This window comes from Seriola aureovittata, chromosome 9 (genome assembly GCF_021018895.1).
Source record: "Seriola aureovittata isolate HTS-2021-v1 ecotype China chromosome 9, ASM2101889v1, whole genome shotgun sequence".
NCBI lineage: Eukaryota > Metazoa > Chordata > Actinopteri > Carangiformes > Carangidae > Seriola > Seriola aureovittata.
In genome coordinates this window covers 37741-59233 of record NC_079372.1, presented here as the reverse complement: position 1 = coordinate 59233, position 21493 = coordinate 37741, and the positions used below count along the sequence as shown (strand labels likewise).

Below are 21493 nucleotides of genomic sequence, written 5' to 3'. Positions count from 1 at the left end.
TTTTACAATCCTGACACAAAACATACCACGCCAATATTTTTCATTAAGATCTTTAATTGAACATACAATAAAAAAAATGACATTTTCTTTTAGATCTCATTGCATGGAGAAAAAAAAATACTAATCTGTTCCACAAGATGGAGAAAAGGGCTGCATTCAGTAAAGTCTGATGATGTTCTTGTTATAAACCCAGAAGCAGACCCTCCAAAGATTTGAATGAATGTACCATTCAAGTACAAAATAACTCCAGTACAACCGCACACTTTAAACAAGCAAAGGCTTGACAAAATCCTTAACCCTTAAGATTTAACAAATCAAAAAAGGACTCAAGGCTGCAATCAGAACAAAGCAGGAAATTCAAGGAAAACAGGACACTGCATTTGAGGCTTTGAAGGTTTAGCCTAACTAAAAATAACCAAATATAAAAAAGGGGGTCTTACACAGACAACCTGCTCAAAGTTACAGAAAAAAAAAGCAATAAATCAGTTTTAGATGCTGATCACTGGTTCTATGTACAAGAGGTCAAAAAGGGATCATAGTAGTCTGCCTACAATACAAGTTGTTCAAACATGAAATACAAACCCTTATTTTCTTGTAAATATGCCGTTCTGCAGAGCAAGGTCTTTCATCCTGTTGTGCATTTCAGAGGTTCGCAATGCAAAACCAAGACAGCCGATTCCTTGAAAAGCAAGTATTGAGACCGCAGATCAAAAAAGAAACCACTCCAATTCTGCATCCATATGCTACTTTTCTCCCACAACCATGCAGTAACAAATCATAACAGTTGTATCAAACAATGCTAATGAATGATGCAGACATTAGTGGTAGTGAACTGAATCAAACCAATAAGATCTGTGGCAAACTGGGATAATTAAATTAAAATAATTGACTTAATTTGCACTGAGCTACTAACAGCATTTCATTTTAACAGACTGGTGTAACAAGTAGAATTTTTGGAAGGCAGATTCAGGGGCCGAAGTGATTCCAAAAAATAGTCCTGCCACTGTGGTGCATCCTCAAATAAAACTGCATCTAAAATGTTTAAGACTAGTGCACTCTTGAAGGAGAAAAGTAGACAAATCAGGAAGCGCAAGTCAGTATGACAACACTGCTCATTATGTACAGCACAGGGCTCAGGCTCAACAAAGAGAACGCCTTTCTCTAATTCCACTAATCCCGCGAAGCTGATCTAGACCGTGAGCCAGATCTTGAGCGGGACTTTGAGCAGGAGCGTTTCTCCCTTGACTTGGACCGGCGGTCATCATCCTGTGGGGAAGGGGAGCGGGAGGCAGATTTGGCAGCACGCTCCTCCTTCCCGTTCTCTACTGGGGAAGCTGAACGACTGTGGGACTTCTTATCGCCGGACATCTCCTTGGAACGACTGCGAGAATCCCGTTCTGACTTTACCTTAGAGCGGCTCTCTGAACGGGACTTGGATTTTCGGTCGGCCGAACGGGATCGGGACTTGTGGGAGCGCGAATGAGATTTGGATTTGCGGGATCGAGAACGTGATTTGCGATTGCGAGACCGTGATTTGCTTTCTCCTGACTTGGAGCGAGACTTCCTTTCAGATCTGGAGCGGGAATGATGATGTCTCTTGTTGCTGCGGGAACGAGACCTGTAAGGAAAAAATGCTTATCAACTCAACGCCCATCACAGGATCCAATATACAGCTTGAAACATTTATTATTTATGCCAGTATTTTATTATCTATGTCAGTATTTTAAAATCATCTTATTCTTAATTTCTATAGATCATGCACATCCTCACCTGGAGTGGGATCTGGAGCGACTACGGGAGCTCCTGCTCCTGTGGCTTCTGCGGCTTCTGCTGCGGGAGCGGTGGCGACTACGAGACCTGAGGATGACAGGACAAAGCTTAAAAACAAACCTATAGCTAATTTTTCTGTGTTGTGATTTTGCCAGCAACAGCGGCAAATCTGAAGCTTGAAGAATTTCTTTAGTGCTGTAGTGTTCTTACCTGGAGCGGCTGCCAGAGTAAGATCTTCGTCTGCGAGGTCGATCCTCCACCAGACGAATCTTCCGCCCATTGATGTCTGTACCATCCAGCTTGTCCAGAGCCCTCTTCATGTCCGAGTGAGTACGGAACTCGATCACTCCCTCGTTGGTGCGTTCCTTATGGGCGTCTGCGTAGGTCACCTCCCCTGCCTGACGCATGAAGTCCTGGTGGATGCAGAAAAATGCAGAGCGAAATATAATAAACTAACCTGACAGTCTAGGTGGTGTTTATCATTGTGATGACCACAGTAAACCAAACTGAGGAAACTGCTCATGTTCAAACATGTACCTTGAGGTCCTGCCAACTGCAGCGGCTGGACAAGTTCTCCACTATGAGACGGTACTCAGTACGGACTGGAGGTCCATACTTATCCCTGCCAGAGCGGCTTCGGCTGCTGTAACCACTACCTTTAAAAACAACAGCACATGAAAAAAGTTAGAAACAACTAAAATGGCCAAGACACAAAGAACTACTGGCCTGGCTTATGAAATGAACACAAGGCAGTGACTTGCCAGATAAAAGTCCAAGGGGGTAAAAATTTGAACTTAATGTAAGGAGTCCCTCTGATCCCATTTTCAAACAAAGCTTCAGATAAGTGATCTACAAGCCACTGCATGGGCTCTTTAAAGTTTGTATTGTTCTGTATTTCGAAGTTGTTCTCTGCTGCAAAGAACACCACTGCATCTGTTTCCGGCAATACAAAGCCTATCTTACTTTTGTACATCACACTGTGATGCTTTGGCTGCATAAACAAATGGACAGTGATGTTCTTTCAAGACCTCTGAACCCTGTAACACAAACAGAAAGGAAGCATCCACAAAGGTTGCGGTCAAGGACACTGTTCAATCAAATTGAGAAAGAACGGTGTAGAGAAACACATACACCAGTCTTTTGATATTTTTTATTTGACCAGATGTCAGTCTGAAATTTTGTTGTTTACCAGTTTTTCCACTTACAACATTTCTTTTGATTGTAAGTTCTTTACTAGAGCCGATCCACTTATGTTTGCTGTCAACATAAAAACCAATGGCAATCCTCACCATCGCCCCTGGTCTATTGGCAAAAGGCTGCTGTCATCATGGCTTCCGGTTAGGTCAGCCAAGGATCAAGGGGGGGGCAAAGGTCACACACACATTGTAAGGTGAAAGCCAAGGCCAAACGGAACAGGCAGTCATCTTAGCCAGTCATCTTTAGCCTCAATGGACTCTCAGCCTCAGCCCGCAACTGGACTCTTTCAAATTGAAACATCAAGGACTTTTGTTAATGTTGAATATAAAAATATATATACCAAAGTTAAAAATACACATTTCACAAGAAAATGTTAGGCTAGTCTTAATGATTAAGCTAAAACTACACTAGCTAGGTTTGTGGTGATTAGCTTTCTTCTATGGTGCAAACATCAAATTTGGAAATTCACACCTTCAAAAACATCACTCACCAAATAACATAATTATCATCCAAGAGCACTTTGCAAACCGTGATAAGAAATCCCTGCTTTCAAGTTACCTTAGCTAATGCCAACTCTATAACCTAGACAGAGTTCTGCTGTTTGAGGGCTCTGACTTGCATTTTTTTGTTCATTCCCATTAATGAACCACAGACCAGTCAAGTGCGGCTCACAGGGGAGGAGCAAAAACCTGCAGGTCACCAACCCTTGATGGTTGAAATTCAGAACTGTTCAGCAGGATGAGACTGAGGGGAAAAAAGTTAAACTGGATTCCCTGAACAAGAAGAAGGTAGATAAGTCCTGGTTACATAGGAACTTCTCCATTTAGTTGTGCTAATACATACAGTAACAACTATAAATATACTATGAGTACAGTATCACTACTTATATTATTCTAACTGTACATGTCTGCATGCAATCTGAGACATAAACGTGCAGTCACATAACGTATTAACATGGCATTTAAGGATTGGTTGGTTATGGACCGTGAAAGTGTACCTGACAAATAAGTCAATGTAAAAAGTCAAATATGTGTAAACTAAAGCTGTAAGCCTATCAACAGCGACCGTATGAATCAACAAAACAGTTCTCTGTGCAGTCCACATCGACACCTCACCCCAAGGGGATGGGGAAGAGAGGGTATCTTGTAATAGACTGCACTTACTGCGCCCACCACCCCAGTAACCCCCACCGTAGCCATCTCGGTCTCGCCGCGGACCCCTGGCATGTTCGACGATCACACGCTCCCCGCACAGCTCTTTCCCGTTCAGCTCATATACGGCATCATCGGCATCCCGGTTATCCTCGAACTCCACGAATCCATACCTAAAGGGGAAATATTTAAGTTAAGTTTAAATATAAATCAATAACAACAAAAAAGTTTCAGTCATATTCAGTCAACATAATGTTCATTCGCTCTGAGCTAGCTGTAGGCTTAGCAGGGCCCGCTAGCTCCGCGCTATAACAAACACAAAGACGCCATGTTGGCCACGCGACATTGGCCACACGGGCAAGACCAAAGTTCAACAAACAAATAAAAATGTTATCTGTAATGGTAACCGTCCAGCAAAACAGCGAAAACTTTGCAAGTTGACGCGACGGTGGATATAAAAATACATTTGCTTTAAAACGTGAAATGTTCATATATCGGCACTGACGTCGTTAACACGAGAGGTTAACACCAGCGCTAAGACACGTTAGCAATCCAGCGAAAACTCACCCATTTTTTAAATCGATTTCCATGAGTTTCCCGTATCCGCTGAAAAATCTCTGAATGTCTTTTTCGCGGACATGGTAGCTCAGTCGTCCAATATAAACCCGAGGCATGTTTTTCACCAATCAATGTTGTTAACTTTAAGGACTGTTCTTCGACGAAAACAGCTATGGAGTAGGACGCTGCTGCAGTAGGAAATGGCCCTACTACTGAGATACTGACAGCGACTGCGCCAAAACCAGCCAATCACTGTGAAGTTAACGGTGGGAGATTTCCGCTACGGAACTTCAATTTAAAAGCTCCTGTCAGTTTTACCCGTTTTAACAAGCAATTTTTCTGCGAACGTGTTGTTTTAACTATTTTCCGATATTTTTATAAACTGAACAATCAATCTACTATGAATTTGACCAACAAATATAAACTAAAACAATTGAGGTGTTAAAACTAGACTTCCGCTCCAAGAACAAAACCATAAGGTGGAGAATGGAGCGCCCATCCAGCCGGTTCTATTTCTGTGGCGTTAACAAATTTGTGACAATCAATAAGGGTAATCAGTCACAGATATCAAGAGCAAACTGTCTCAAGTCGTTTTAGCTATGTTTTCACATACATTTTTGAAACTAAATATTCAGCAAGTCATGAGGTACACATATTTACAAGTTGTACTAGATCCAGAGATTCACCAGTTATTTTCTGTACAAAACAAACTGTGACAATATAAGTACAGAGAAAGCAGTAATGGAGAGAGAGAGAATATTTTATTTTTGTAAAAACCAGGTTTTAAAATGATTCCAGTCAGACTTTGTTATTCACTTTCTTTTCAAACCAGAACAGAACCAATATCATGTATCCAGTATCATTGGACTGAAACTCTTCATATCCTGGCTAGCTTGTGTTGCGAAGTTCTTGATTCACATTTGAAAATAATGACCTGTAAGAGGAGACCGACGCACCAGCTTAGAGGTCATTTTTGTATTGATCTGAACTTTTGAAGTCAAAGAAATAATTAAGTACACAACTGCTCATAAATGCCTCAATAGCACTCACACTTTACAATTTCAGTTTGTCTCAAACACAACCTCACTATTAAATTTGCCAGTGAGAAGGTGGTTTCCCCCTATTAATTTGACTTTGTGGTCATCTGCTATAAAACAATCAAAGGAGATCTGTGTTAGGTGCCTGTCACAGACTTGTTAACAGTGACGCATCTTTCTGTATGTATTCCAGCCTGATGACTTTGATTTTCATCCTTGATAAACTAGGGCTATAAATTCAGGACTGGCAGTTCTGTTATTTGGAGCCAGACCAGAAACAGAAACATAACCTTCAGTTTAAGCAAGGTTGAGCTCAAGAATAAAGAAGCGACCATGAGCCACACAGTTACAATTAACAAAGCAACTATGCTCTGTTACTGCAGATCAATTTAGCTTAACTACAATTTGGCTGGTTGCATGGCGAAATGGATTCCTTATTCAAAGAAATATTCATGTCTGGTGTATGGTTAATGGGAGAAAAATGAATGAGAAAGGATTCAAGCCATGTTAAATCAGAATTTTCTTGCAGGAACCAAGAATTACAGCAAATGGGGGAAAAAAACAACCTTGGAGACAGAGGGTTCATCAGCTAGACAACAAATGCATCCTACAGTGTATGTGGTACACATCATCTGCTTACAGTGCCCACAACCCCCTCTGTCAGCTTTAGATACTCTCTCACTCCCTGCCTGGTCAGGCCATGACACAACTAAACTGCCAAACCCTCCCGCAGTTCAATTCAGAGAGTCCTTTTAACAAATCAAGGTGGCGTCCAACCCCAGCTTCAGCCCTCCTTAGGGGAAAGGGGAGGCCGAGAGAGGATGGGGAGCCCAGTTTCGGTGGCCTTTAGTTGGCTTTGGCGCGGAGCTGCGCCCTCTTGCCCGTCACAGCCTGGAAGCCAGTCTTGATACTAGCAACAGAGCAGCGGGAGTGACACGTCTCACACTGCAGGAAATAGAGGCGAGTGTCTTTCTGCAGGATGGTCTCTGGGGAACGGCAGGTGTGACATGTCACATATTCCTCTGCAGGGGAGAAGACAGTTATTAGCAGTGCAGTATACTGAGGTGCTCACTGTATATTCCTTTAGATGTTATTTTGTTCTCAGTAGAGAAGTACAAGGTGACACAAAAGGCTTTGTACAACTTTATGACTTCTGCTTCTTCCAGAGGAGACTGGTGACTTTTAAATGCATTTTAATGTGAAATTTGAAGTGAAAACTTTGTGGGGGCTGTTACTTATGTTGTAATTATAGACTGATTTAGACAAGATGAATTCCACCAACTAAAAATGATTTCATAATATCTCATAGCCATCTCTGCCCCAGTTGCATTGAAGTGTCTATAAAAAGGTAATAAATCATTCTCGGACCAAAACTGAAATCAGACCCTGTGTGTATGGTGGAAAACAGATTGTTCATGCACAAAATTAAAGCATTAATTAAAAAAAATACAAATAATAGGTTTAATTCCCACTTACTGATATATCTTCTCAACACATTTTCTATCTGTTTCTGTTGAAATCTGCCTTTGATCACAAGCTGGTTGTTTCCATCTATGGAACCACTGATAACAGAAAAAAGGCACCAATCAAACTTTCATTAGAGTGTACACAGAGATGTTTCCTTTCAGTGGTGAACTATAAAAGCCGTACACTGCAAATAAAAGGACGTACCTTGTTCCCAGCTCAGCCAAAAGGAAAGCAAGGAGATGTTTAGGTTGACGATGCAACCTGTGATGAAGTATGAGAAGTCAGTTTGTAGATAACACAAGACCATTCATCATCATATATTACAAAAAGAGAACTGGGAGTTTGGCTTGAACCAGCTGAATTGGTTTTAGTCAAACGTTCTAAGTATCAAAGTGAAGTGAGATTAGGGGTGAGTGAACCAACAGTCTTATATCCTGGATGATCTTACTTTGACATGTGATCATATTTTTGTATTATTAAATGCTTTACTTAAAAAAGGTAGTCTCACTAAGATCTGAATCTTTTCCAAGAGAGGCCTTTGTACAAAAATAACCAGTTGTATGCAGCATAGTATTTGAAACCAGTTTTTCCGAGTTCAGTGTGAACAAGAGATACAGCTTCAGTTAAAATGTCCTGTGACCTGACATTGTATGTGCTGTACTTTAATCTAGCAGACAGCAGAGGTAACAAGGCAGTTATGCAGTAGAGCCTAATGAATAAACAACATACAATACTGCTGCATTCCATTTGTGAAGGAGGGCCATCCCACCTTTTCATATAAAATATTGAGTCAAGAGGATTTGGGGTGGTTGGAAAAGCATGCATATATACAGTATCACCATAATCAAGAGCAGATGAAATTGAAGATTGTAAAATGGGCTTTCGTCTAGCAGAAGAGAAACATGATATTAAAATTTAAAAGCTCAGACACTTCTTACCAGCCTATTGTTAGCAGTTAAACAGCTAGCTTGATAACTGCAGCTGGAGACAGCAGTCTGTTCTGCAGCCTCCATGATCTTGGCATAGTGCCACCTATATCAGTACTACACCTGAGCAGAACAAGAACCATACCACCAGTTGCAGTCGAAGACGGTGGAGTTACAGTCTGTCTGCAGGACAAGAGACAGGCAGGCCAAAGAATAGTGGCGAGCAGACAGACATTCGAAAGAATAAGCGTGCATCAAAGATATGAATCACAACTTCCAATCAGGACTATCATAATAAAATCAGAGCAGAAACAGGATTTGTGAGTTGTGCCTTTGAGTTGAAGTGACAGGCTTTGAGTTCAGGCTACCATAAGCACAACTAGTCGTATGATCGCAAGTTCAACTAAATCTGTGGCCAGACTCGCAATTCAGATTGTGGATCGTGTTTCCACCTAAAAAGATTGTGACATAATCTTTTGGCCAGATCGACCAACCCTAACTGAGATTGACAAGAACCGTTTGGGAGGTCAGTGTGGAAGTTGGGAGGCTCACAGTTTGCAGATGTCTGTGAAGTTGACAAAAGAGGTTTTCTTGGTTCCCACTCGGACCACCTGAGGAGGCTTCATCACAAACTTCCTCTTCTCTCCAGCCACCATGTCTGGGTTCTTCTCCCTCATGATGTTGAAGACTCGGTTCAGGAGCTGAAAAAGAGATGCCAGAGTGTTACGCCAACCGAAGCTGATACCAGCAGCGTTTACATCAAGATAAGATCTTAAAGATGCTTTAATTCTTGACTTTTTTGTCTGTATGACCACAGGTTTTCATTCTCAAACATGGCAGATATCTGCATATGAAAGGGTAGAGGAAAGCATCAGGATTCCAGGAATATAAGAACCATGCTGATGAGCTGATGATTTCTAAGCTAATCTATTCACGATGAAAAGTGTATGTCACAGTCAGTCTTAAAATCATGTAATGTGAAAACTTCATAATGACATAACTTAGTGTGTGTGTGTGTGTTTACAGGTTGCCTACCTCGTCATAAGTGTAGTCTCTTTCTGAGCCAGCCCAGGCTGGTCCTGTGGAGGAGCTGAATGAGATTCCATCATTGTTCTTCCCCTCATCATCCTCCAGAGCTGGAAACACATCACACAAACATTATCACACGTACGTCTTTCTTTAGTTTGCTACATTAAAGAGGAGGTGACTTATTCTCACCGTCGTCCTTCTCCAATAGTTCTCCCTCATCAAAATCTACTTTCTTTGATTTTTTCTTTTTGGTAGGAAGCATCAAGTCCAGGTTGTCCTCCTCCAGTGCCTCTGTCTGTTCGCCTTCAATTTTTAGTTCCTGGTTTGGACCAATTAAAAGAAATTCAGCAAGGAGATAATGAGCACTAACTGCGTTTGAGGTTAAGACAAGAAAGGAAAGTGATGGGAAAGCAACAGTAAAAGTGGAATAGGCTGATGTAAGATGATTAGAAGGACAGAAATATGCAGACTACAAGTGACGAGACTAGAAAAAAAAAGAAAAAATGGTAGTCATTTAGCAGTCACTGACCTTTAATCCCTCCTCGATATCATTATCAAATACTTTCTTGGGTTTCTTCTTCTTTTTCTTCTGGTTGAAGAAGTTCAGATCGTTCAAGTCATCAGACGGCTCTAGAGAAGATTAAACAAACCCAGATTAGCTCTACCTTAATGCATATTGGCAGAAGAGTAACATCCCTCAAGAAGAATATGCCCCGATACCGAGGCTTAAATGTGCACTTTCAGTGAGAACCATCTTTATTTTCACTCGAACCTTTCTTCCTGCCTTCATCGTCATCCAGATCTATCTCTTTGTCATCTCCAGCCTCTGGTTCTGCCTCCTTTGCCTCCACCTCTTTAGCCTCTTCTCCTCCCACCCCCTCTCCTCCGTCCTCATCCAGCATGAAGGGCTTCTTCTTCTTCTTCTTCTTCTTGGTCATGTTGGGATCAAAAATCATCTGCAGGAGGAAAAAACACTAAAGAAATTAAGTTTTATGATTGTTGACAAGATTACAAAATTATGGCCAGGATAGTTCAGCTGAGACGTGTTTGTTTTTCCCACGTGAAAAATACTTTATGATTCAATAACCTTGCAGACAATCGGATAACTCTTTACAGTTCCAGATGGCCGTCCACTTTTCTTCTAAGTTACCAGTGTTAACCTTAAACTGATATCTCTGGCTACTGTAGAAACACGGTCTCAGTGTCAATCAGTGGCTGAAATTTTTATCACTTGTTTAAATAGTGGTATAATTTTTAAGCTTCGCCTGTGTCACTGTATGTCATTTTCAGTGTGTTTCACAGTGGTCATTATGAGTCACAGGACATAAGATCTGACATACAACATCACCAGATGAGGCACAGGGAGAAGGACATCTGATTCTGTTATTTTCGTACATCAGGTCACCTCAGAGTCTATTATCACTCTTACACCATGGTCATCTGCCAGTGACATTATTATAAGTTTAGCTCATGGTTACTTTCACCAAATAAAGTCAACTTGTAAGATTAAATGAAACTGGTGTACTGTCACTATACCTTGTAGTATAATATATTTTATGCCCAACCAACCAAGTATCTAAAGCTGCAGCAACCACTTTACTTACTGAGTTGCAGAAAAGGTATCTGCAAAAATATTTTGCAGATCAGATTATTTCATGTTTACCACAAATGCCAAAAAAAAAAAAAAATTAATATTGTGTGATCATTAATTGAATATCTTATTGTTTTGGACTGCTTATCAGACAAGGATGGTAATCTGAACATGTCTACCTGGAACCATGAACACTAAATTAATCGATAATGAATGTGATCACACAGACACCAGCCAAACAATCAGAAACGAAAGTTTTAACGGTATGAATAGATAATGCAGAAGAGGTGATATGAGTAATATTATAATATTGTGATTCTCTTCCCGGGCTTACCGACTGCTGATATGTCAGGAAATAAACTAATTATTGCAACTGAATGACAAGTACATCCCTTTCCTCGTTTGTCGTCGTATCCATATGAACCAATATTAGTTTGCGTTTGTTTAAAATTAGTTGCGCATATCGCTACATTGCAAATACAACGTTGAACTGATCTAAAACTGAAAGAAAACTAAATATCGCCACATTTACTCATAACAACGACAACCAGCAGTTAATTGTTTCTGTCAACACTCTGTTTCAGAGTAATGCCAGTAATATAGAATGAAAACGCTTAATTAAACCTTTGTCTTTTCGGTTTCTGGTTGAGAAAAATCAACCATAAGCGCAGCAGCTTATTTAACGGCCAGCTAACGTTAGCTCGCTAACTTCGGTTCTTCAATTTCAGTCACCCAGCGGCTGTGATAGAGCGGATTGGCGAACCACTACAAATATTAATGATTTACACGACGTGATAGATCGTGATACAGTGGTGTATTGGGAATTTTCTTGTTATTTTTGCTCGGTCGGGCGGTTGTTAGCTCGCCTGTAGCCATGTGAGAGGTGCTGCGGACAGGGAGGGGAGAAACAGCGCCCAGGCCCAAAGTCATCTTCAACATCCATCTGATCCAATCATTTACCGAAATTCACCCAAGAACTCTAAACACCGAAACGGACTACCCGTCAGACAAATCACAGCGACTCACCTCGTCTCCTGACATATTTGCAGGTTGAAAAGTGTCTGAAATCTGGCTACTTTTTGTCTCCCGATCAGTCCCACACCGCTGCGCCGAAAATTTCTTGCATCAGCGGTGGAGCTGCAGTACGCATGCGTGAAGTCGACAAATCCAGACGTGAAATTTCTGCGACGGCTTGCTCCAGTCGAGCACTGTTCAAGAGCAACGTTGCAGAACCAAAACCGTTACTAATTACTATCCATTGAGAGTCTGTAGATGTGTAATAGAACTGTTCCAGCAGTAATGTGTACGTGTTATATGTTTATTCTGGATAATCACAGTTATGCTGCTTCTTTCTGGTGATTTTACAGTATGTCCCTCCAAAAAGCAAAATTTAAAGCCCAATTTAAACCCTTCAGAGCAAGCCTGAACAGGGTCACCTGTTAGCATGTACAATATTACACAACTGGTTAGAGTTAAAAGTCTCATTGCGGTTTGAGAATTTACCAGTTAACATTGTCCTGAAATATGAAGATTAGTAATTGTCAAACACTATGAGTATCAAAAGGCAACACAAAAAAACTAAAAAAGCAGGACAAATATAGTTAGTTGTTTGATACAGGGCCTTAATATGAGTGGTTATGGTCTCATTACTTACGTTATAATTGTAGTGTATTTACAGGTTATTTACTCATGTTGCTTGAGACCTCTAAAAAATTTTTGGGCCTAAAATGTTTGAGTTTTGAATTTTGACTTTTCCTAGGGCTATGGAAAACTATAATGAGATTTTTATACTATATTCTGACACTTTATAAATGACAAAAGGTTTAACTGAATATAATCAAGAAAATAATTGCCATAAATCAATAATGAAATGGATTGTGTGAGCCTATAAAACTACACCTACAGGTGAAAAACTGACACACTGTATGCACTGCTATCACACAATGACAAAGTGAAAAGATAAAGCTTCCACTACAATAAAAGAATTGAAAACCTTTAATGATTTTGCAAATAATATTCTCATCTGGATAAATAAAACATAGAAATGCAAACATGTTTCTCCATTCGTCCTTGTGTTATGTTTTTCTATTTTTTTAATGTAAAAAAATGTACATCATGACTTTGAAAAACTAAAGGAATTAACTCTTTAAACTCCAAATCGCTGATGTTGTAGATTGACTATAATCTTTTTTAAACCACCATCTCCTTCTGGATGCAGTTAATAAGGTGTGACAATAGTTTATTATTATATATTTTTTTAAACATTATACAATTTAAAACAAAAACCCTCATGAGGACTTAGACAGACAGAGCAGGATGAAAGTATTAGGCTAAACATCTCTCTTTCTAGCTGTGCATTATCTGTTTTAGTGATTTCCCATTGTTGCATGCTTCACACAACCTCAACAGAACCTCTCTGTGACAGCAGAAATACAGTATTTTATAAAAAGAGACATATTTGGGATATTTACACCAAATAACAAGTACCACTGGGGATAATGCATTTGCGGGAGTTTTTGTTTTTGTTTTTTTTTTTTGGGGGGGGGCCTCGCAGAATAGCGACAAGAGTAGGGAGGGAGGGGGGACAAAGCACACAGCCTGAAACAAAAGATGAGGTTCTGATTCTGGCAAACACACAGCTCATAGCCTCTTCATCCAGCACATGCTCAGTACTCTCCTATTTTCAAGAGCAATAACTAAAGAAAAAAAAAAGGGAGCAATTGATTATTACTTTTCTCAAAAATGAAAAAGAAAAAAAAAATCCAGCGAGTTTAACGCCACAAATACAGGTAAATATGAGTCAGAAACAGATATTTGGAGGATTAAGCTCCCATGAATATTCCCCTGTCATCCAGTGACATTAACCATGTCACAGAGCCCATAACACTAATCTGAAAACAACTCCTTTATCGCACCACAGAGCTCATAATATTGCATTCAATATAAGCTCAGTGGGCACTGAAATAGCCCAGACCAGTACAAGGACCATGAAGTGCTAGTATTGTATTAAAATCGAGGGTAAAAATATTAGGTAACTTTGCCAAGGTACAGTGATAGAGCTTCAATATAAAAGCCCCCGACTCACTCATTTTCATTGAGCGACGGGGGGTTTCTGGGTTTAGGTGGTGAAGGGGACGGAAAAAGAGAGACTACAGCATTTTTGCTTTTTTGTAGTGTTACATAAAGTAGACAGTCAGCTCTCCTCAGACACACAGAAACACTCACACACAACATAATATCAGTCCATTCATTCCCTCCTCGCTCCTTCCTCTTCCCTCTCTGAAGCAGGTATGATGTGGCAGTTGCTGCATTTACATGGCTTCCATTGCCCAGCGCTGCAGGTCCTCCATGTCGTCCTCATCCTCCTCTTTCTTGGCTTTAAGAGTGAAAAGACAGAAATAAAAGATGTGAGACAAATTAAACAAATTGGTCATGTTATGTTTTGCTGATATCCACTGGCTTCCAGACCTCATCCTGACCCAGGGATCTCCATAGTGACAAACCCTTTATTTTTCCAGTTGAGTTTAAATCCTAGTATTTAATGGTCTTGAGCTTCTCAACAAATCTAAACAGGATATTTCCCAAAATGTAAAACTATTCTTTTCACTAATAGAAACCAGTGATGTAGTCAGCTCATAGTCATAGTATAGGCTTGTCAAAAATGTCTTACCAGGTCTGGAAGGTAATGAAGAAGAAGGCACATTGGGCAAGGGGACATTCTCTGGTCCCCCAATCTCCAGCAGGTTTTTGTCCAGCTCTTCCTGTTCCAGCTCATCCAGCTCCGCCAGCAGTTCATCCTGAGAAAGACACAAACACAGCAATCAGCATTGTAGATGAGCATAAACACAAACTAATTCACGCAACACCAAAAACATAAAGTTGTTGTTCCTAACAAAAACACAGATAAAATATGAAATGTAATTTTCATTTTCAAAATTGGTTTCAGGCTGTGTAATCTTGTATGTCTGTGCACTTGGTGAGTAAAACATCTCAGTTACAGTTAAATTTAAATACTTCCAAGTCAGTTGACCAAGACATTGAGAAAGAACTTATTTATTCTTTCTGCCATATCATCCAGGATACGATCAACTGCATGGATGTCGATCTATGAGTAAGACCATTCAAAATTAAGGTTGATTCAATAGCCTTAATGCCACTTGAGAAAAAACTCAAGAAACACAGAGGTCAATAAGCAATGTTTAGCCTGGTAGGGCAGCATGAAGGGTGAGGCCTAACAGATCCATTATTCACTATGTTGAACAGGATACAAGAAAAATCATGTGCTCGGCTGCTGACCAATAATATTTGTGGGTCAGGTGTGTGAAAGGTCTGTAATGTCAGATTAACCTGGATTAACAGTTAGAGTCCATCTCAAAATAAATCAGCAAGAACCAGTTCAGAATCACACAGTGCATTTAGAAAATAGAAATCTCACAGCTGTGAAATCAGATCTCACGAACCTCATCAAACTCTTCTCCAAAACCAACAGGTTTAGAGATGGCGTCTGAGATTTCCTGGGCCAGCTCCTGCTGCTCTGTAATGTCCTGCATCAAGTCATCCACTTTGTCAATGTCCCTGAAATGACAGCGAGAGGAACCAACTCTGAGTAAAACAGTGTGCACTACAGCATCCTTTAACCAAGCGTCATTGACCTACATGATGGTAAATTCACAGAGTGATGTATAAGGCATGCAGCAATGCACAAGTAGCCAGCATGTGCAACTACTGATGTTATCCATTTAATCTATAAATTATATGTCAACACTTTAGCAGGGGACTGTTTGTAACTTAGGTTTCATTTTGTCATTCAAGCCGTATTACAGATTCAAATGATATCCAATGCTGATGGGTTTGGATTAGCGAGGTATTACTGTGTATATTCACCATAATCTTTCTATTGATTTAAAACAGACTGAATATTTTTTACTGTCCCTGTGGTCCTATGAAGGCAATTAAGAAGCGATGAGGTTTTTATAAACATGCTTCACTTCAGTCCAATTGATCGATCAGTCAAATTCTGAGGAACGTAATCAGTGAGTAGATGCCCGCTCTCACATGTTTTCATGGGCAGATTTCATGGCTTTGGCAGCAAAGCCCATGTTCTTGAGCACTTCAGTGTTGGTGTTGGCGTTCTCCAGAGCCTCCCTCTGGAACTCAATGGTTGACAGCGTGCCATCAATCTGAGCGAGCTGCTTCTCGTAACGCTTCTTTCTTTTCAAAGCTTGCAGAGCCGCTGAGGAGAGAAAGGCAGAGAGAAGATGAGCTGAGAACAAGTCAGGATGATCGGATTGTCACAAAAACAGATTGACAGTGTACAGATGTAATTCAATGAGTGAGTGAAGTAAAGCAGTGTATCACAGGGATTGATTGAACAGTAATGTCACTGGAGCTTGAACCTGCAGTGTTAGTTAGCACCATATCTTATGCTCTGTGAAATTGAGTGATCCACCAGTGACATACATGTTTATCGAAAATGTTAGTGACAATTCAAACAACAAGGAGGAGAATTAGATAAAGCTTGTTGGCAGATGCAATGGAAAGATGGGAAAGTAGAAATGACTTAGCTGAAGTCGTCACATGACCACAACCACTAACTCAAACACCTGATAGGCTGAAGACACTATCAGAAAGCACCATGCTGAGCTGACCAATTCTGTCACCCTTTGTGGAGCTGGAGGAGGAAATGATTAGAGTAAAGGCAATGTAGTATTCTAGCCAAGTAGAGGGACAATCCTTTCACATTTAATGAAATATAACTCCTGCCAACCTCCACTGATTCTTCACTGAATGGAAAACTTAAAAAATATTCATTATTTTCTTTCATTGTAATAACAACAATATTTTGTGTTGCACTTGTGATGATATTTATCAATCCACTGGTCAGCCTGTCCATCACTTTTTCACTTTGTCCAACACTTTGGTGGAGAGTAACATATCTCAACAACCAGTGACCAGGTTGGCATGAAATTTAGTTTGGGTATTAGTTTCTCTAACACCACCCTTACAACAAATTATCAAACATTGTCAACAACATTCCAGTTCGATCTCAAATGAGCTTGACATCAACTAGAGCATTTATCATGTAACACACCTACTAAAATCTTTACATAAAGAATAAGCGAGGACATTGTTGTTGAAAGGAAGAAAACATCATGGCCAGTGATCATGTCACTTCTGGCTTTAGTATGCAGTCTGTAATGCAATGTGATTTCATGTTATCATAATCTGATCGACTGCTTAAGGTGGTTTTGTATCAATTGCCAGCATTGTCCATGTCATACTTTTCATGATGCAGCTTTTTCACCTGTTCAGCTACATTATGTTTTCACCTGCTTTTTTTCATTCTATATATGTATAAACATAAATAAAGTTTGTATTATGTTGTACCAGATTATGGTCTGATGGTCACTGTAATAACTTGTTTCCATATTGCCCATCATAATACTGCAGGCATCTGTGCAACCTGCTAGAAGTCCATAGGTTTCAGTACAGACCTATGACCAAGGTGCAAACACGTGCCCCTCTCATTGCTACCACGTCCTTTTAAGATTCCAGTACTCAACCCTTGTCCTGACACACTGAGCCAATATATTTATGGGCAGTTTGTGTGCGGTAGGAGACTTGACTAAAACTGTAGTGCCACACCTTCAACTGAGTCTTTCGATTATGTTTAATGGCCTTGGTCAATCACACGAAAAGAGGACCACCAGAGACATGTTAGCAGAAGACAATGCTCGCTGAGAGAAAATAAGTTCCCGATAATCAACATTAAGATAACCAAATCTGTCCTGCAGTCAGTGAAACTCTTCTCTACCTAGGCTGTTTACCACAGTCGTGATAACGACGCTCGGCGGGGCTGCCAACAGTTACGACAGCTCGGCAAACTTAGCCAACTTAGCTAACGGACTAATACTTAGCTTCGGGTTGTTGGCCAGGCAGTTTGGGGTAAAAAGCAGAAACTATAAGGAAATCGCACCCTAAAATCTCACCTCGTTTGTTTTTTGTGCCATTTTTCTTGGCGATCTGCAGCTCCTGTTCGATCTTTTTCTCCAGAAATTCCTGTTTCTTCGTTAGCATCTCCTCCGTCTCTCGGAGTTTCTGGATCGCCTCCTGTGGGCTCGGTCCCTTACCTCCTTTTCCTCCTCCTCCAAATATCTTACCAAACAGCGACATATTTGGAAAACTACAACACACTATTTATCAAAAAATAAACAAATCCCCGTAATACCAGAGTAAATGAGGCTCGGCTACCTCGCTGTTGGACTACACTGACACTTCGCTCCAGCCTGAACCTGGAAGGATTGTTGATGTTTCTCTACTTCCTGGAGGCCCGATGACGTCATTTTTGCGTCGCTTGTTGCTTCTCTGTCGCCACCTGCTGGGCAACTGCAGCACCAAAAATTACTGCAGTGCTTTAAATCTGTTTTTTAATCATCTTTACTTTGATCTTTTATTATTGTTCTATTCTATGGTCTATTTGTTTTTCCTTCTTATTTTAACATTCTCTCTGTTTTCTCTGTACGGCGATTGCTTAATTGAATACATATATATAGCACATATATTTGACAGACTTAGTTATTCTACAAATTCAGATTTTTATATACAAAACATGTTAGAAGCTTATAAAAGGTGATGCTTTGTTATACATTTAACTACTCAACAGTATGTACTGCATGATCGATTAACTGATTGACAGTTGAGAAAATTAATATAAATTAATATAAATAAGAAAATGTTGAGAACTTTGGAAAACATTGTTGGTTTTGGTCTTTTAATGGTAGCCTGTTTGTTGATTCAACAGCCTTATCTTTTAAGTAATTTTTCATAACAACATGAAAAAGGTTTCATTGTTCCCACTTCTCAAAATGTAAGGATGTGCTGCTTTTAATGATTTTAATTCATGTGAATTGATTTTTTATAACTTTTTTTAACCATTTTTGGAAATTTCGTTTAACACAATGTCACTGATAACATAACTTAACAAGACAACTTGATTTGTTATGTTATGTTGGGTCCTTGGCTGTGACTGTGTTACAGTTGGACACACCAAAGAATATTCAGTTATATCTCAGAGCTGTTACCTTTGAATAATTGACATGCTTCTTACTAATAACTTCCATGCTGCTGAGATCAGTAACCGCACAAAATACTTCTTGGGGGTGGGTGGGTGGGGTTCTCAGCTGTTTATCAAATCACTTTATTGTACTTATTTCATAACTAGTTAAGGAAAACCACATTAGAGATGAAGATAGTACCCATGATCAGAGCAGTATGTTACTGTGGGGGAGCTGGCAAGCATCCCCCTCACTAAGGTGAAAAACAACACACATTGACTAATACAGGAAGTTCATTTTTGTTATGTTGTGCTTTTATTTTGGGAACCTCTACTAATCACTCTCTCTTTGAGGTCTACTTCCAGGGGGGCGTGTTTTCATGGAGTGCACACATGGAAATGCAGCCACTGGACTCAGCAGGTGTAAATTACCCTGTTAGGATGTACCAATTGGGCAGGAAAGAGAGAGGGGAGTGGGTAGAGGGGTTTTTGTTAAGTTTGGCTTTTGTTTGGTATTTCTTTAGTTTATTATGCATTTTATTTAATCTGGGTTAGGCCAAAAGTCAGGTGTATCTTGTGTATGTAAATATGAGTAAGGTTAAATTGTAAATATGTATTCTAAATTTATGGCGGTAGTGCTCAGGGGTCCTTCACTATGTAATGTTTTGGTAGAGACTGTGGGTAGTTATACCAGGTGGGAAAGCAGAGTAGTGTGTCGGGGGGGGGTCACCTTTGCTGCTGCCATCCATTGCGACCTGCTACATCAGCCAGACTGCTATTGTTGTCAGGCCATTCTGCTACATATATGTAAGAGCTGTAGGACTTCTTTTGTAGTTTGCCTATGGTCACCAGTAAACAAAAATCAGAGCTCTGAAACCAATCCTTATGTGACTGATGCTGTTAATTTCTCCATCACGCTTGCACCTCAATCCTACTGGCCTTCATCTTGGTTGTAAGGGTTCACCACCATCCAAACCTTACAGCTACTTATTAGGATAAAAAAAGAAAGGCAAATAGTGTGAATGAGCTGTATATAATATGTACTGTATATAAGCACATAGAACTAAACATAAACTTGATATTTTTGTAAGATATAAATCCGCTTAACTTCTCTTAGGTGACCAAACAGATTCCGTCCGACCTTTCCTAGTATTCAAATAAGAATTTGGCAGATATAAAATAATCCAGGTAACAGACGACCAAGTAGCAGTGCGGAGTGCCAACACCCAGCAGCAGCACTCCCACTCAATACATATTTTCAAATTATACCTGAGAGGTGCGCACAGTTGTCATTGGCCAGATGCCTTGATGACAGTCAGATCAACCAATCATGCTCAAATGCTCACGATGAGACAGCCAATAGCATTTGTTTCAGCGTGGTAACATAGCAACAATAGAAAAATATGATTTTTTTTTTAAATACAGAAATGTGTGTATTTAGTTTTATTTGTAGGCTATTTCATTTTGACCAATTAGGTCAAATATTGTTTTTGTAGGGTATGAATAAAAATCTAATAATGTATGGTAAAGTTTTATTAATTATGTGTGCGCGTGTGCCTGTGTGTGTGATTGTGTGTTGTTGATGTGATAAACAATTTTTCTGCTTACCTTCCATTACATGCTGGGATACATTCCGGTACTTCAAACTTTTTTTTGTTTGAAGTTTGAATGTTTGATGTAATGAAAAAAAGTTGTTACATTAGCATCCAGAATTACAAGTGCACATAAATGTAAAACTAATAAGATTTACCACATTTACCACATTAAATTACCTTACCCTTAATTACAGATAAATACTGTAATTTTACAATAAAACATTTACTCTACTATTTTTTCATGATGTTGTTTGAGTTCATGCTGTTTATTTCAGATTAAATAATTCTATAGATGGATAAACAAATGTCATTAAGTGTGTATGTTTATACTGCTTAAAGTGAAAAGCTAACCGTGATTAGCGCACTAGCCATGATAGCATTTTGCTAGCATTTTTTTCCAATGTAGAAGTAGCTAATTTTACTGTGTGTTACTAGTATGCTCCTCCTTGAACCGTCACCTTACCGTGGTGGAGGAGTTTGAGAGCCCTAATGACCCTAGGAGCTATGTTGTCGGGGGCATTTTGCTCCTGGTAGGGTCTCCCAAGGCAGATTGGTCCCAGGTGAAGGGCCAGACGAAGAACGGTTCAGAAGATACTAATGATAAGAAATATCAAGAGCCCGAAGAGTCAGCGGGATCTGGTGTAGTGTGGATTGGGCAGCAGACCAAGGCGGGGGCCTTGGCGGTCCGATCCTCGGTTATGGAAACTGGTTTTTGGAACATGGAATGTCATCTCTTTGGCGCGGAAAGAGCGGGAGCTTGTGGAAGAGGTTGAGCGATACCGGCTAGATATAGTCGGCCTCACCTCGACACATAGCGTCGGCTCCGGAACCCAAGTCCTTGAGAGGGGCTGGTCTCTCCTCTTTGCTCCGGGTGAGAGGCGGAGGGCCGGGGTGGGCTTTTTGGTGTCCCCCAGGCTCTCTGCCTGTATGTTGGAGTTTACCCCAGTGGACGAAATTGTTGCGTCCCTGCGCCTTTGGCTTGGGGATCGGGTTCTCCCGCTTTTTTGGAGTCCTTGGGACGGGTGCTGGCAAGTGCCCCGAAAGGGGACTCCATTGTCCTATTGGGAGACTTCAACGCTCACGTGGGCAATAACAGCGTGACCTGGAAGGGTGTGGTGG

At 40.3% G+C, this 21493-nt stretch overlaps 3 protein-coding genes across 4 annotated transcripts; all 3 read right to left on the bottom strand.

Annotated features, from left to right (window-relative positions):
* Positions 1 to 34: 34 nt before the first annotated feature.
* Positions 35 to 4910, bottom strand: LOC130174851 (serine/arginine-rich splicing factor 6-like). Of its 2 annotated transcripts, none has more exons than XM_056385082.1 (6): positions 4686 to 4910; positions 4131 to 4291; positions 2308 to 2426; positions 1981 to 2183; positions 1771 to 1857; positions 35 to 1618 (listed from the first exon to the last, which is right to left on the bottom strand). In XM_056385082.1, exons 1-6 carry the CDS (start codon positions 4790 to 4792, stop codon positions 1171 to 1173), a joined length of 1125 nt encoding a protein of 374 aa, XP_056241057.1. In that variant the 5' UTR covers positions 4793 to 4910; the 3' UTR covers positions 35 to 1170. The 2 variants fall into 2 exon arrangements, with proteins under 2 accessions (XP_056241057.1, XP_056241058.1); XM_056385083.1 differs by having other exon boundaries at positions 4158 to 4291.
* A 508-nt stretch (positions 4911 to 5418) lies between these two features.
* Positions 5419 to 11897, bottom strand: eif2s2 (eukaryotic translation initiation factor 2, subunit 2 beta). Its single transcript, XM_056385084.1, has 9 exons — positions 11753 to 11897; positions 9908 to 10091; positions 9665 to 9765; positions 9325 to 9454; positions 9142 to 9242; positions 8659 to 8807; positions 7385 to 7441; positions 7190 to 7275; positions 5419 to 6735 (listed from the first exon to the last, which is right to left on the bottom strand). Exons 1-9 carry the CDS (start codon positions 11765 to 11767, stop codon positions 6560 to 6562), a joined length of 999 nt encoding a protein of 332 aa, XP_056241059.1. The 5' UTR covers positions 11768 to 11897; the 3' UTR covers positions 5419 to 6559.
* An 808-nt stretch (positions 11898 to 12705) lies between these two features.
* On the bottom strand, positions 12706 to 18055 carry LOC130174854 (charged multivesicular body protein 4b-like). Its single transcript, XM_056385085.1, has 5 exons — positions 17716 to 18055; positions 15782 to 15959; positions 15187 to 15301; positions 14397 to 14523; positions 12706 to 14102 (listed from the first exon to the last, which is right to left on the bottom strand). The coding sequence occupies exons 1-5, from the start codon at positions 17897 to 17899 to the stop codon at positions 14038 to 14040; spliced, it is 669 nt and encodes a 222-aa protein (XP_056241060.1). The 5' UTR covers positions 17900 to 18055; the 3' UTR covers positions 12706 to 14037.
* Positions 18056 to 21493: the final 3438 nt, after the last annotated feature.